At 36.0% G+C, this 16,571-nt stretch overlaps 1 protein-coding gene across 10 annotated transcripts in view; it reads left to right on the forward strand.

Moving 5' to 3' along the window:
- Rgs17 (regulator of G protein signaling 17) overlaps positions 1 to 16,517 on the forward strand; it is a 97,195-nt gene extending 80,678 nt beyond the window's left edge. For 6 of the 10 annotated variants that reach the window (XM_047558630.1, XM_047558629.1, XM_047558633.1 and 3 more), the window contains 3 exons: positions 2,089 to 2,178; positions 3,564 to 3,798; positions 11,694 to 16,517. In XM_047558630.1, coding sequence (XP_047414586.1) covers positions 2,089 to 2,178; positions 3,564 to 3,798; positions 11,694 to 11,882 — 514 coding nt within the window. In that variant the 3' untranslated portion in view covers positions 11,883 to 16,517. Of the gene's footprint in view, positions 1 to 2,088; positions 2,179 to 3,563; positions 7,094 to 9,645 lie in introns of those variants that run through there. The other 4 variants (XM_047558639.1, XM_047558638.1, XM_047558637.1 and 1 more) reach the window with 4 other exon arrangements.
- Positions 16,518 to 16,571: the final 54 nt, after the last annotated feature.

A 16,571-nucleotide genomic window follows, 5' to 3' on the forward strand; every position in this document is an offset into this window, starting at 1 on the left:
CCTTATTGAATATCTGTTATAAGCAGTTCTAGTCCAAATGTGTGTCCACATTTTACCATCTGTGGAAGTGCGAGATGTAAACACAACCCAGTATTTCATAGCGATTGCTCTAATATGGTAGCATTTGGGATGTTTGTAAACATCACAGTAACAGATATAAGAGCCAGAACTCGTTTTTGGAAACTTGTGAATCACGCACGTGGTTTCCAGATTTGTTGCTCTGCCATGGAGAACAAATTTTCAAAGATGTTGCCTAACCTGGGGTATACCTACATTTTGTGGGGTACATTCTCTGGGACACGTGGGAATGCAATTGAAATAAGCTCTTATCATCTAAGCAGGGAGAGATCTCTTTTTCAGTCTTCTTGTAGACCTTAATATGTCTGTACATCCATACACATGACATCAGTAGTGCTTGGCAGTATGAGTGTTAATTTCCTATTTAAATAAGATCTTTCTAGAACTTACCAAAAAAATGCATATTTTATATATACATATACATGCATATTTTATATATGCAAGAAATTTCAGAGAATATTGTCAGTGGTGTATCTCCCCCAACCACCCACTTTCAAATTCCAGAGAAGCACTGTCACTTGGATACTTTAAGAAATTAATGACTCTTGTAAAACACATATCTGACCTAAATGGATAACAACATGGAAGACAGGTTTAGTAGGCACTCAAAGGAAATACAGGTGGTTAGAGTAGAATTCAAGCTCACTCCAGGTATACCAGCCATTTTAGTATCCAGTTTTTGCCCCACCTACCTACCAATCCACTTTGTACTTTGCTCATAATGAGAATAACATTACTACTATGAGATGGACTCAGAACAGCCGCTAAAAATTAATAGTTTCTGTTGCCTCTTGGGGAGTAAATAAATGAAGAGGTGTTATCTGACCTGCTTTTGCTCTTGACAGGCTCTCATGAAGCTCCTCAGCTTCTAGACAGAGGCTTCAGTTTGCTAATTTGGGGGCTCAAGATTGCCAAGGCCACGGAGGAGTTATCTTTCCCACCTTCCTCCATCATCTCCAGTCTACACCTTGAACTTTGGGCGTTCCACCCCAAGGCAGTGCTCAGCTGAAGTTTATCTCAATCAGACAATTCTTATTCTTGTTTTGGATCCCTAAGACTAATGAGATTATCCTACTTCCTGTAATCCTGGAGAATTCCCACTCTAAACCCCAGAAACAGAGATTCCAGGAGGAATCCTGCCCAAGACTCTCAGGTTCCCAAACTTCAGAGTTGCGGGCCTGACCCCCTCAGAACACTGAAGATTATCAAAGGTGAAAGATCAAAGACAAAGTCAAATACAAATTCAGTAACTTAAACTGAATTCGTGACTGGTTGACAGCACACCTGGTTTGCAGGGAAAGACATTGTGAATTCAGCAAAATCTGTATTAGATTCTGAGACATTTTATCCTCTTGGCTATTATGGGAAAAAAAATAAATGGAAAACAAACTGAATAGAATTAACTTAAAGTCAAAATGACTTTTCATATAAAGAAAATATATAAAAGGACATATTAAGTATATATAAAAGTGTATATATTAATATGTAAAAGTATGTATTAAGTCAGGTGTGGTGGTGCATATCTGTAATCCTAGCAACTTTGGAGGATTGAAAGTGTAAGGCCACCTTAGCACTTTAGTGAGACCCTGTCTCAAATAAATACATAAATAAATAAAAACAAAACAAAACGGGTCTGGGGAGGTAGCTCAGGAGCTGAGCACCCCTGGGTTCTATCCCCAGTACTGGGGGAAAAAAAAACTATATATCAAATATTGAAACATATAATCACATAAATATCTCAGATTTGCTTAGTATTCCAAATTATGTAACAGGGAATTTAAAATAAGTAACAATATCCATTCTGATATCTGAATTACTTTTTCATGTTATTTAAAAATTGTTCTCTTGTCTCCATTTGGCACAGGTTACCCACCATTTAAGTGTGATATTTCTGTACTTTAAATATTCTCACGTAATTGACAGTGAACTCTCCTATGAGCTGTTTCTCCTGTAAAATTCATTCTTTGATTGAATTTCTCTTAACAAAATAACACACTGTGCTACCTGCAGCCTCACCGTCAGGAATGAAGAAAGAGGGGAGAACGCAGGAAGACCCACGCTCACCACGAGAATGGAGAGCATCCAGGTCCTAGAGGAGTGGTGAGTGTGGGCACCTCCTTCCTAGCTGCTTGTGTCTGCTGAGTGTCTAAGCCCTATCTCTTGCCTCAGGGTGACCTTGGGGGTGGTTTTGTGAAATGAATGCTAACACGGTTCATGAGGTCTTGTTTTGTGACTGTGATTGCTTTTCCTCAGTTTTTCTATTGGCTATGTTATCAGTCAAAACATCGTCTACATTTATCTTTCTCTTGAAAGAGATAGAGATTGTTGCATGAATTAGCTTCCCAAATTGCCTATTTAACTTTCCTTTTCTGAGGGTATTTTAAAAGTTTTCTTCATGAGTGAAGACTCTAAACACATACACACACAGACACAGAGGAAGGAAGGGAGGGAGGGAGGGAGGGACGGAGGGAGGGGAAGGGAAGGAAAGGGAAGGGAGGGAGGGAAGGGAAGGGAGGGAGGAAAGGAAGATAGGAAGGAATATACATAGATAGATGTTGGATTACCAAAGTCAATTGGGAAGGATACCCAGCTGCCTCCTGGTTCTATTTCCAGGAATAGATTCTGACAAGTTTATCCAAAATGAGAAGTTGAAATGACATGCAATGTCTAGGGAGTTAAATGAAAATACAAGTTTATTCATGTAAGTGTTTTCTTTTTTCTTTTATGAGAAGTTTTTCATAATGATGCTTCACTGTAATTTTAAACTTTTTAAAACTTAATATTTCTAAGTGAAGGAGAAAGTTCAGACATTATGGAATGTAACAGATCTATTTTAAATAACTGGTCAAAAAGATTAAGAAAAAATAAAATATAGATACCTCTTTGACCAAATGCAGATGGAGCAATGAATGGTGGTTTCTGCAGTAGTCATGGAAAAATCTGCACATAGGTATCTGAAACTCTCCAATGCCATTGTGGAATGAACCAGAAGGTGGTTCACAGCAGCATTTTAGGAAAATCATGACAAGTGCACACAATATATATATATCCAGTGACCAGTGGAAAAATGGGTACTAGAGAAGAAAAACTCTTCCTTTTAGCTAGAAAATCTATATTGTGAGACCAAGAAAAAATCTAGTTTATACTTCAAAGCATCATCCACTTGCAAGTTATTGTCAGGGTTTAACCATTTCCAAGCTTCATCAGGAATTTACGATGATCATGTTCGTACAGCATATAGCTCTTTATTATTTCATCACCTGGTTTCTTTCCAGGCATATTGCCTACCTGATTGTTGGTCAAGACCCAGAAAAAACTGATCTGGTCCTGACAGGTATTTGCCAGATCAGACGGGACTGCATGTCAAAATCCTGACCTCTAGATGGCAGCAATTGAGTAGACTTTCTCTCCCCGCCCCTCCTCACCTAGTCTAGTATTCACAGGTCAAGGCTGCTTTTGGTAATGGTCACCTTCCGTCTCTGCAGCCAGAATCCCACAGCAGATGAAGTCTTGTCCTGGTCTCAAAATTTCGACAAGATGATGAAGGCCCCAGCGGGAAGGAACCTGTTCAGAGAGTTCCTGCGAACAGAATACAGCGAAGAGAATCTGCTTTTCTGGCTTGCCTGTGAAGACTTAAAGAAAGAACAAAACAAAAAAGTAATTGAAGAAAAGGCCAGAATGATATATGAAGATTACATCTCCATACTGTCACCAAAAGAGGTAAACTTCTGGAAAACTGAGGTGGGCTCTCTAAGACCAAGAATAGCCTTAAAGGAACCACAGTCCAAATTGGGTAGTGCATGGGATGTGGACAGGTCAGAAGACTTCTCTGAGCAGATTACTGAGCTTCCAAACCATGCATATTCCTGAACACATGTTTGAAGGTCAGGTTCCTCCACTATGCTTTGTCTGGCTGAACTGTGTGGGATAGTCCTCTGGCTTCTCAGGAGCTAACACTATTGGGCCTGTTTAAGCAACTTGCTGTGCTAAAATGGAAAAGAAGAATTTACCTCAGGGTGATGCTTCTCAAAGCATCCTCCCCAGATCACTCTTATGGGAGTATGTCTAAAAAGATCATTCTTGAGGCCTACCCAGAACTCTAGATGTGAAGTTTTGGAAACAGAGCTCAGGAATCTTCACTTTGTTCCCACATATGTGTTAGTTTGAAAACCTCTGGCACAAGGACTCAAAAAAACAAAAACAAAAAACAATCACCCACGTGTTTGTTGATGCTTATGATTGAATTTTTCAGCACTGAAGAATGGGCCTTTATCACCACTAGTATTTTCAGGGCAAGGGTGGAAATAGAAATTACATTACTTATTCTAGACTTTCTGTTACAGAAAGTGCAAGTTTTCCCATTGCTAGGATGTACCTAATCAATAAGAAACTCCTCCAGCCACCCAATAGCATGTTCCTCTTAATTTTTAAAGAATTAATTTAATTTCATGCATAAGAAATGCTGCAGCTGACAGTTAGAAGCCGTGGGTTAGCAGTATGACCAGGCCCCGGGGTGTCAGAGCTTCCGAAGGGCTTTCAGGCCCTGAGAGAACCCAGTGGCCCCTGGAAGGCTGTCTCTTTTCCTCACCCCTGTTGCCTTTTCTGTTTCTACTAAACGACTGTGATTTGATCTGTGTATTTAAGTGTCTGGTCCTGGTGCTTTCTGTTCCTGGTTTAGCCTCCATACTACATACCGGCCTCTTGTGTCCCAGGGACATGGATGAAGTCCCTAGAACCGGGCTGTTGTCCTCAGTGTTTCATCCAGCACTAGAGGAGGCCCTGTGCTGCCTTGTTACTTTAAGTGTACTTATTTTAGTTGTCGATGAACCTTTGTATAATTTATTTATGTGTATGTGGTGGTGAAAATCGAACCCAGTTCCTCCCACATGGTAGGCAAGTGCTCCACCACTGAGCTACAACGCCAGCTCCCAGGTTCTGCTTTGCACTCCTTCCTCTGAGACCTGTAAGATGAATTTGCATCTACTTTACAAATCTCTGAGTTGGAAATGCCATATGAACTATTTCACTTACAATGAAGTGTACTCAAATAATTTAATGTTTTTTATCTGTTAGGTTAAAGTGTCACTGGAATTCCAGAATACTCCAGCATTATTCTCTCTACAAAATAAGAAAACTTCCTAAATTAGATGCACAAAAGCTTGATTTTTGTTTTTATTTCCTACAGAAATATAGAAGTAGTCATAGAAACTAAGTAGGGGAATTTTTCTTTTCCATAGCATCAAAACATGTATTACTGATATCACTCTGTATTTCTAACACTAACATAATTCTATATAAAAAGAAAACATTCTTTAGGTTTCTGGTCTATCTAGAACCTCAGTATCTAATCAACTCGTCTTGAATCTTAGCATAATAATATTATTCTCATTTGTATTTCAAAGTCTCATTATTTGGCAAATAAACCAGATGATCTAGATGTGCCCCCACATGTGTCTTTGCTTATAGTTACACAACATTAGAGAGGCATTGAGAAGATTATCTAGCCCATTTCTCTCCCCAGCCACGTGTGAGGTATGTCATCTTCTAGTGATAGTTTGGATTACCAAGGTCAGTCCTTTGAATTACATATGGTTCACTTTCAAAAGCTGGTTGTTCCGTTTTTTTAAAAAATGTTAGGAAAAAAAGGTATTCTCCACATTTCGCAGATATGGTTCCTTTATTTCTCTGGTCTCTATTTCCTGATCTTTAGTTTTTGTGGGGGGCACTGACCTCCTGGCTGCTGCTCAGATGTGGCTGGTTGATGAAGCTTTACAAAATACTTGATGTACACAGGATGACTTCTTCTTTGGGCTGTGCTGAGAGCTACCAGAGATACTGATTATTGAAAAATAAACTTGGGTTTTCATTCTTTTTCTAAAATAGCGAAGATATATTTTGGCCTAATTTCTTTATTTTGAACATTAATTTTATTAAAATGTCATTCAGATAGTATTTCCTAATCAGGAACATGACCTTTTTAAAAATCACATAAACTAATATTTAATTTAATAGCCATATTTATTTTCTCCATTTTTCCTAACATTCATATTTGATCCATTACCTACCCTAAATCTCAAAATAACAATGGAGAGGAAGAAGACAAAGAGAATTCACATTTTTATCATCTTGCTTTTTTTGTGTGCTGACTTGTGAATGAATTATAAATAACTTTTGACATAGAATCTAAATTATACAACTGTATGAAGTGCCTTTGTCATCTGATTTTTCTCAAGTTAGTAATTATATTTGATTATTGTTTACTCTCAAAAACCAAGTAAAATGAAAGTAATCTTTTCAGTTATATAAAATCATTATCGAAAAACTATATTTTAAGCCCAGGAACAGATTTATTTACTCTTGAGCCATGTTCAATGATTTGATTCACAAAATATCATGGAAGTTGGAGCCCTTTCCAGTCTATTTAGCTCAGTGATATTCCTGTGAGAACTTTTCTCAATCTCTATCAGGCACCATATATTACTGATGCCATTGAATTATTGTTCTTTAAATGTTGTTTTTCTTGGTGAGAACACATGTCATATCCAGGAGAGCCCTGATTAGATAGTAGTCAGAACACAGGACAAATATTCAAATTCATAGGATACTAGTCCTGGCTCTGATACATCCTAATTGTGTGACTTAGGACAAACCACTTCACCTTTTTGGAGAGCCTCATTATTCAGTTGATTTGTTTGTAAGAGTAACCATAAAAATGGGCACAGAGACTAGTAAACCAAATCCAAAATGGCAGCTCTAAGGCCACTTGTACTACCACATTAACCTGCCCCATCAAATGATATAACTAATCAATATGGTACTCCTACCCAGATGGAACCTCAAAATCTCAGTACAGCATTAAGACAGCCACTACATGCTGGGTGTGGTAGGGCACACCTTCCGTAATCCCAGTGGCTTGGAAGGCTGAAGCAAGAAGATCATAAGTTCACGGTCAGCCTCAGCAACTTAGCAAGACCCTGTCTCAAAATGAAAAAAAAAAAAAAACAACAATAATAATAAAAAGGGCTGGGGATGTGTCTTAGTGGTTAAGTGCTCCTGGGTTCAATCACTGATACCAAAAAAACAACAAAACAAAACAAAATAAAAGACAACCACTATAAACTAATCACAGTTGATTTCTTACATGGGAGCTAGACAATCTGGCCTTTCTACTCTGAAATTCTGTAACTATCTCCACTTACTCGGATTATTTTTTAAAAATATGAACATTTGAGTCATTTATAAAATGGTAATAACTAAATAAGTAAAAGTTGTCAAGATTTAGTATTGACCAGACTGCATTTACCTCACTAGAGTTTATTTTATCTTAATTTGAATTATCATGTTTCATTTTGTTATGTGTAGAGAAAGTCTACATTTAAAGTTATTTACACACATAAATATATGTATTTATATCTCTCTATATATATTTGAGTGTGTGTATATGTGTATATATCACACACAACTTTTTTCTTTAATGAAACCATTGAAGCCAACGTGATGGAAATTACTTGGAATTGTTTTAAGAACAAGTTTTTTGTATTTTTAATGACCTAAGTCCTATGAGCCATGTGCTGGGCTGGGCACTGGTGAGACGATGGTGAACAAGACAGACACTGGTCTCTCCATTATGGGGTTTACATTCTATAAACACAGAAAATGCATGTTGGAAACAAGTAACTAAAAGTCGTGGTAAACATTGGGGCGGACAGGGTCAAAGGATATAGTCTAGAATGGGGTGTTCAGAAAAGAAGCTCTGAGGAGGTAAAACTCCAGTTGACACAAAAACAGACACACTGGATTTGATCAAAAAGTTGTCCTCGTGATTAGGATGAACTGTTATATTTACTCCCCTCCCTTCACATTGGGCTTGAAGTTCACTGCAGGTAAGAGGGTCTCACATCCATTATCACAATCCACACCTCCCCACAGTCCTTCAGCCAGGAGAGCAGAAGCCAACGCTTCACAGCAGAGGAAGCTGGTCCTCAGAGAGGTAAAGTGGATGTTGGGAGGCACTGGAGTTGAATCTGGTAGTGGTAGAGCGTGAGCCCAGGAACCTGTGACCCCAATCCTGGAGTCCTTCCTACTGAAGCATGTGGAGTCCTTCCTCCATTGTCCAGGGTCTTCTTCATGACCAATGCCTGTGAACCCGACCTTAGAACTTCAGACCAAAAGAGAAACAGCCAGCCTACCACATCCCTGAACTCTCAAAACAAGCAAGGTGTGCTGCCTCATTTGGGCCCTCCCAGAAATACAGTCACTTCATTTTATCTTTCTAATGATCTTCGCTCCAACAGATGCTTTCAAATTATCCATCTTCTTTGCAATTTATCATTATTTTCAGTAGAAATAACAAGCATAAAATAATGCATGACTAAAAGTGCTCATGCCCAAGATTTATTAAAATTGATAGGAGAATCAGATATCTTCAGTTCTATAAACTTTTGTGGGAATACTAAATTTAGTTAAAATTATGGAAAAAAATCTCAGTGGCAGAAGTTCTAACTGGTAAAATCTGAAACAGGCTTGTAAATGAAAAAAAATATTAATCAGAATTTGACATGGAAAAAATAATAATTTATTTTAAAATTATTATATAAAATTTGTTAAAAATAAGATGGAAATGGGAGGAAGTATTTAATTAGGTTAAGTAAAAAATTGTTCAGAAAATTTATATAAAGGAGGGTCTTATGGGGAAAAAAGATTTTCAGTGAAAATCATTTTCATTACAATTCTGTCAACCATATCCACAGGGTCAAATTTTCCATTATATCTTGAGGGCTAGAACAAAAAACAAACAAACAAACAAACAAAGGTCAGATCAGAGAATGTTCTCCCTCCCAGAAATATTCACCTAGCTTATTAGTTTCCTTCCAGGCATAGGAAGTCTAGTAAGATTGACAAAGGGTACACCAGTGGTTTAACCCAGGTCTTTCCGAGTCACACTAGCAAGATTTCTGTCTCCATTCCTTCCACTTGACCTCTGTACTCTTTGGAACCTAAGTGCTCATTGAATTTTCCTCCCCAGTAATGTGTGAAATAACCAGGGTATTCAGGGTATATTTTCCAATTTTTTTCTGTGCTTGCAATCCACTTTTCTTCTTCCAGTGGGAATGTATGTTTCCAAGTCCACTGAGGCTCCATAAGATCATTTCTGTCTTTTTGAAGCTGCAGTTGCCACCTCTCTAAACTGACAGTGGTCAGCACTGTTGAAACCACCAGCTAAACGCTGCCAATGAAATGCTCCCAAATTATCAGTAGTCCTGCACCCCATCTCATGGTAGAAGTGTCTGCATTTAAACTGTTACTGCTGTAACGCTCTCTTCCTTTATCGCCAACCACGAGAATATGGAGACTGAGAAGGAAGAAAACTTCTGTGGCAAAAGATAGCTCTTGTACTGCTCAACTTTCTCTCCCCTGGGGATAAGATTTTCCCAGGAACTCCTCAGCCCCGCATGATGGGGTGGACCCCAGATAAGATGGCTTTATAAGCCATCTAAACATGCCTGATCCTAGGGTGACTATGGCCCAGGCCCAAGCCTGGTTCCACCCCATGGCCTTGTATTATAGATGATCCTCATTCTGAAGCACAAGACACCACGAGATGAAACTGTAGATTGTTATTCCCATGGGCTTAAACTTGATATTGACCTTTCTACACTTCTTTTGACTGACTGACAACCTTTTCAAACAAACAAGATATGAAGGTAAATATTTTATTTTTCAAATGGAAATAACAAACGCGCTTTTGTTACATTTTAGCAAATGTTAACCTGTACTACTTTATGATATTTTATTATTGTTTTCACTTTGCAAAGAAAATTAAAAAATAATGAGGAATCAAAACATGTAATGACTCAGGTTATTTTATTTCTGTCTTAAGATAACTTAAACTATTGATTCTAGCTACTGATAAGGAACTATTATACTAAACTTAATTATGCTGTTATTTATGAAGTACATGCACATTTTTTCTATTTCATTAATCTAAAATTCCCTTCTCCATTGAAACAAAAAGTTACCTCAAGTTTAAAAATAAAACCACCATTTACAAAAACAGCAGCATATATTTGGTAAAACTTTACTGTACCAGAACAACTCAATAAGATGAATCTGTTTAAATTCTAATGTCAATAGTGTCCCATTGAGTAGAAATGCAAAAGATACTTTTAGATGAAATAAGAAGATTATGGGGCAGGGGAATTCTCTACTTTTGTTGTTTTATAATTGATGATGACTTCGTATGCCACAGAAATTAAAAACTAAATGATACACTTCCATAACATCATTTTTAAAAGAATATCCCACAAAAGACAAATATATAGTTTAGCCAGAAATGTTTAATTTTTCTATTTATAAGTTGGTCTAACTAAACCACAGAAATTTAGTCTGAATCACCCTTTCCTGACAAACCTAGCAGCCGTCCCTGGAGTGTATCAATCAACCCAACTCCACATGATCTGTAGCGATCAGGAATCTGGGGACACCCAATGGAATGCAAGTGGCTTCATCCAGAGACTCTCTCATACCCTAGACAGTGATGGAAAAAGAAGCCAGAACCAAAACAGCTTTTGACAGATGCTCATGATGGGCTGTTTAGGTATAAATACATATGGTGTGTGTATCATCAGACAAGTAAGGACGGCTCATAATGTCCTATCCTTGCTCAGTTGTGAAAGTTGAGGAAATCAGTCAGGACTCTCGGAGTGTTTCTCAAACAGAGCAGTCAAGGCAGAGTGTGAATCCTGTTCCCCAAGCATGCCCTTATTGCTGCTTTTTTCCACTTTTTCCCCCCCAGAGGATCCTTACCTGTTCCAGGTGGATCAGTCCTCAGTGGGGGAGGGCACTACATCACAACGGAATTTCATTTCTATACACTTTTCAAATAACACTGCATTGATTATTTTATTTATTTTAGTTAATATATTTTAATATTCTTAGTTCCTACATATAGTTTTCTGAAAGATCCCATTTCACGCAGCTGTGCTGCTTCATGTTGAGTACGGAGGTCTTTGGATGTATTGCAATGTAAAGATGTTTCCTGGGTCTTGCCAGGGAGATGTGCGTCATTAAGAATGCCTCCTGCGCTTCTGCTTCACTCTGCTTTTCCACATTCCTCTTTTCCTACTTGTGAGGCCATAGAATCTGTGGGGATAGGAAACTGTTGAGAATCAACCTATGATATGCATATTAATTTTGATCAGAGAACTCGACTCTGCCAGTAGAGGTTTATCCTATTACTGAGTAAACTCTCCAAAAGTTAAAGAAAAGGAGGAGGTGAATTTATATTCCGGCTATTCTCTGGGACCTCAATGGTGAATGAAATTCTCAAAAGCTCCTGACTGAATGCATAGAAAAGATAAATCCAAGTTAGTCAAGATATTTGTGAACCAGATTTCTGGCATAAAGTCTAGTTGGTTTTTTTGTCTGTTTAAATCAAAGTTTGAAGGGAGAAAATTATATAAGGTTATGCGGCCTTTGAAAAGACGACCTCAAGGTTTGTAGTTGTTGGATTTACTCTTTGAAGTTTGTCTGAAATGTCAAAAACCTGCAGTTATTTAATTGAGGTCTTTTGAAAAAATATGTTATTTAACGGATCTACTCTATTTTCTTTTTAGGTGAGTCTTGATTCTCGAGTTAGAGAGGTGATCAATAGAAATCTGTTGGATCCTAACCCTCACATGTATGAAGATGCCCAACTTCAGATATATACCTTAATGCACAGAGATTCTTTCCCAAGGTTTTTGAACTCTCAGATCTATAAGTCATTTGTCGAAAGTACTGCCGGCTCTTCTTCCGAATCTTAATTTTCATTAAAAAAACATCATTTTGGAGGGCTGGGATGGGGAATAAAAGTAGTTAAATAATACAGAAATTGAATTCCTGGAGAACTGCAGTTTAGCGCTCCTCAGGCTACTGTGAACATACCACCATTATGGTCTTTTGTCTCCATTTTTTATCAAGGTTATCCATGATCAAGTTTGGAGAAAATACCACACAAAACAATGAATTGCCAAATTAAGTTTGTTTTATTCAACACTCATCCTACTTGCAAGCAAACTGTATTCGTAGTCCTATGAACAGTCTCCTAGTGTATTTCCAGAGACTGCATGTGCAAAGTAAAGCTGCTTCATTTGCCACGTAGTTGTTGTTCTATTTAGTCAAATAGCATAACTTATATCTGTATTTAAAGACTTTTGTGCAATATGGTCTTATAGAAATAATTGCCAAAAAATTGACTGTGGTTTGCATTTTTTAACATAATCCGAGACAGAAAATGGCAATTTTTAAAATGTAACAATGGTATTCAACATGCTATAATATTGTGCTCAGTACACTAATTTTGAAGCCAATATTTCTGTACATGAAAAAAAGAGCTATTTATCTGTGTTTGTTGGCAAATTCTAGTGGGGGATTTCTCTGGTCGTTCACTGCCAAAACTGTGGCATTTTCATTACAGAAGAGTTTGCTATGTTAAAAAAAGAAGAAGAAAAGAAAACAAAGCACAAAACTATTTGAAGATATCTTCTCTCAATGACAAATCAAAGAATGATACTGTTTTTAATTGTAATAGATGAAAATGAATCTGTGTATATATAAGATGTCCAATACTGTAATTAATTTATTAAAGACTGGCTCTCCAGTTCATAATGGTTGTGTAAAGTTATGTACTTAAGCAAGAAAACAAATAAGCTTGATAACTTAGTTTTGGAATATGTAGAAAAGTACTTAATAAAAGAATGCCTACATGTAGCACTGTAAAACATTTTGATGACTAGCATCTGTTCTGTGGCATATTTTCATTGAAAGTGAAATCCAGTGAAAAGCTAAGTTTTTACTAGGAAAAGTTTTATAAGGGTTATGAAGAGATAATTCTCTACTTCAGACCTTAACTGTTTTCACATAGTACCGTACGAATGACTTATTTTAAAATTGTTAAAACCAAACTATTAATTCTCATCCATAATGAAAGGGCAGTACAGTGCTCAAATCTTTTAGCTGCCATTATTTTTATAAATACACTCTTTAAGACAAAACTCTTGCCTGACATTGGCATGTACTTCTGACATTCAAGAAAACAATATCCTATTGTGCACAAAAAGGATGATAACAATAATCATTGTCATATTTATATCAGTGTGTTACATTTGAATATTAATATCCCCTGGAGACTATTTTTTTAATCTTGAACTGAATGACTATAATACCGAGTAACCTAAAATGAAAGTTTTAAAAAGATTTATATCCACTGAGAACACTGGCCTTATATTAAGGATGATATTAAAATTATAGGTTTTCTTTGTCATTTTTAACTACCTCTCATTTTTTAATTTATTAAACATATTTTTAAAAAACAAGTTTGGGGTTTTCTTTTTAAATTTATTTTACTTGAAAGGATAGCATTGTAAGTTTCTTTTTCCATAAACTTAAAACATTTCAAGAATTGTTTTTTTAAGTGAATATGATTTTCTAATTTATATAGAATTCAGGAGACATGATTAAAAGGGCTATTATCTATTCCCTATGCAAATATTTTAACTGTTGCAGTGTTTGACAAAATGGGATTTTAAAAAAATTTGCAGAGTAGAAAACAAAATGTTCTGTTTACACTGGCGTTGCTGACTATCCTACCATTTTCAGCACTTTTAAATACATTATTTATGAAAATGTAGTTAAAATGCAAGGTAGAAAATATTTATAATCATTTCTTTTAACAAATGCTTGTTTTCTTTCTGAAAATGTTGTGTGTTAAGACATAGTTGATCCATGTCACTTAGATATTTACTATTTAATAATAGTTTTCAGTAATATGTTGAAAAAAGATAGCTATGAAGATGTTTACAAAAAGTCATATTTTTTTCCTAAAGAGTAAAGAAAGATTAAAAACATCATTGCCTCTATTGCGAAGTTCTATTGTTCTTAAGTCATTTACTTTTTTTCTTGATTGGAATTGGGTTTATTGTGCTACTATGATGTGTACAAATACATGGTATAGTATCATACATGTTTCTGTGTTTAAGGCACAATAAATTGGTGCACATGATTAGAAGATATGTAATATACTATGATACTCGCATGCATCGATCTTTTTAATTGTAGACATTATATTCTTGTTGTTACTATATATGATGGTGACCTGCTAGTTGTAAGTTATCTTTATAAGATACTTTGGACTATTAGATGAATTGTCTGTCTGACAATACGTTTAATATTTTACCAAATGGGAAAGATAAGGGCCCTTATGAAGAGCCCTAATCTCTAACTGGGTGTCTGTAGAATACAGATTTTGAACTTGGTATGTCTTTTTGAAACCTGATAATGAAGTTGGGTTGACAAGGAATCTAGAGCAGATTTACACATCAGCTGTTGGTATCCATGCTATGTGAGCATTCCTGTGCTAAACTCATATTTTCAGGGGACGGGACGGTTTCTCATTTACTTTCAAAATGTTTAAAGTTTCTAAGAATATGTCTGTGTATTTGCAGCATTATCAATTTTTTAAGTATGATATAATTCCTTGTGTTTAAGTTATAGAGCTATAATAAACAAACAGAAAAGCACTCAACTGGTGTCTATGCTACCATTCCAAGAGCACAATATTTGCTTTATTAGAGTTTGATTTTTCCTAGTGAGTAAATTCCTCCCTGGGGAAAAATGAGCACTTTAAAAGGAGCACTTTGTGTTTTAGATTGCCAAATGATCTCTGTATACAGTTAGAATCTGCTAATGTGCACAGAAAGAGGTTAATGCACTTTCTGAATTGCCTAACTTCAGGTGTATCTAGAGTGGAAAGAAAAGTATAGGATATAGATTATGTATATATAGATAAATTGGAGACCCAGATTTCTTCAGAGATTGCTCTTGTACATAGATCACAGTAATAGTGGATGAATGATATTTCTTTATTCCAATTGTTATTACGTTACCTGAAGTTAGCATAGATGTTCTGACAGTGTTATAGGGTACATGTGAATAAGAGCAAAACAGTTTTGATACTGAATAAAGAAACGCAAAAGCCAAGACCACAACGTGGTCCTTTAAAAAAAATCTTGAAATATGTACATAGGACGACCAGTTCTGATAGTTGGTCATCATGCATGGGGTATTTATCAATAAGTATCCTTTAATGAGCCTAGTATAAAGTATGTATTGTATACTTACCTGGTAGCTCAGTGTCATAAAAGGACTACAGAATTAGGTAAATAAGGTTTATTCAGGGGGAGTAATATACATTTTCACCAAATTAAGCTGGTTTAAAATAATACCTGATTCTTATTGTTGAGTTTATTCATTTTTTTCTATGTATTTTAACTTTACCAAAAAAGATCATAATTGTGACTATTTGCATTTGCAACAAATACATATTATCAGAAGCTTTAGTGAAGAAATCTAAAGGGAAGGAATTTCAAACATAATCAGAAGACAGGGAAATAAGAACCATTTGGAAATCCACCAAAATTTCTTAAAGACTTAAAATGTCTATATAGAGAACATATCAAACATGTATTTTGAACTCTTTGAGCTTGATACATTAGCAAATTATTTTGAAATGTAGTAAAGATATTTCCAGAAAACTTTCTTGCCCATCTATTTTACATTGACAGTCTATGACCCTAATCTTCAAAGTATATTTTATAAACAGTGGGGATTTTTTCAGTCCTTAAACTTCTGGTTGATATACAATGTCCTCCTGAGAAAACAGTATATAATATAAAAATTTTAGTAACTCCTCACCTAATGCAATTGCAAATATTTATCAATAAAACTGATAACCAAAAACTTGCTTCAGATCTCTGAAACACTTAATAATATCTTTGCTTTACATGACAGTGTACAGGGTGATAAGTATTGTCTCTGAACATCGGCTTTTATGTCTTTGTAAGAATTTTTAAAACTATTGTTCTTACAGTTATAGTCCTGTTCAGTTCCCAGTGACATCTTTGCAGCTTCATACACGGAGATGTTCTAGACTTTGACTAATGAAACCAGGGTGGAAGACAAAGCGCTACCTAACTGGTAACATATCTCAGTGTGCCACTAGTCTGGTTCCCATGACAAAAGCTCTAAGATGAGTAGGGAAAAGGGGTGCTATTAAGCACTAAGGAAAAGAACCAAATATAACATTTTTAATACATATGCAAACTCAAATTCATTCTCCCCTTATCATTTCTCCTCTTTCTCTCTTTTCTGTTGCAGAAATTTTAGAATTTTAAAGCTGCTGATTTATACCTATATGTTGCCACAACATTCCAGGTTTTAGAATGTTGCGTTTCTGTCCTAGGTTTGAATACAATTCCTTTTCACAAAGCTCTAGCCCTTACTGCTGTATTCAGATGATGTGATACACAATGCTTACTATTGTGTACACTTGGAATACAGTGTAAAAACATCAAGAACTTAGAATAACAAATTTGATTTCAAGTTAGATTTTTTTTTTTTTTTTTTTTTTTGCGGGGGTTGGGGCAGGTACCAGATTGAACCCAGGGGTCTTATCC

Source organism: Sciurus carolinensis, chromosome 7 (assembly GCF_902686445.1).
Source record: "Sciurus carolinensis chromosome 7, mSciCar1.2, whole genome shotgun sequence".
NCBI lineage: Eukaryota > Metazoa > Chordata > Mammalia > Rodentia > Sciuridae > Sciurus > Sciurus carolinensis.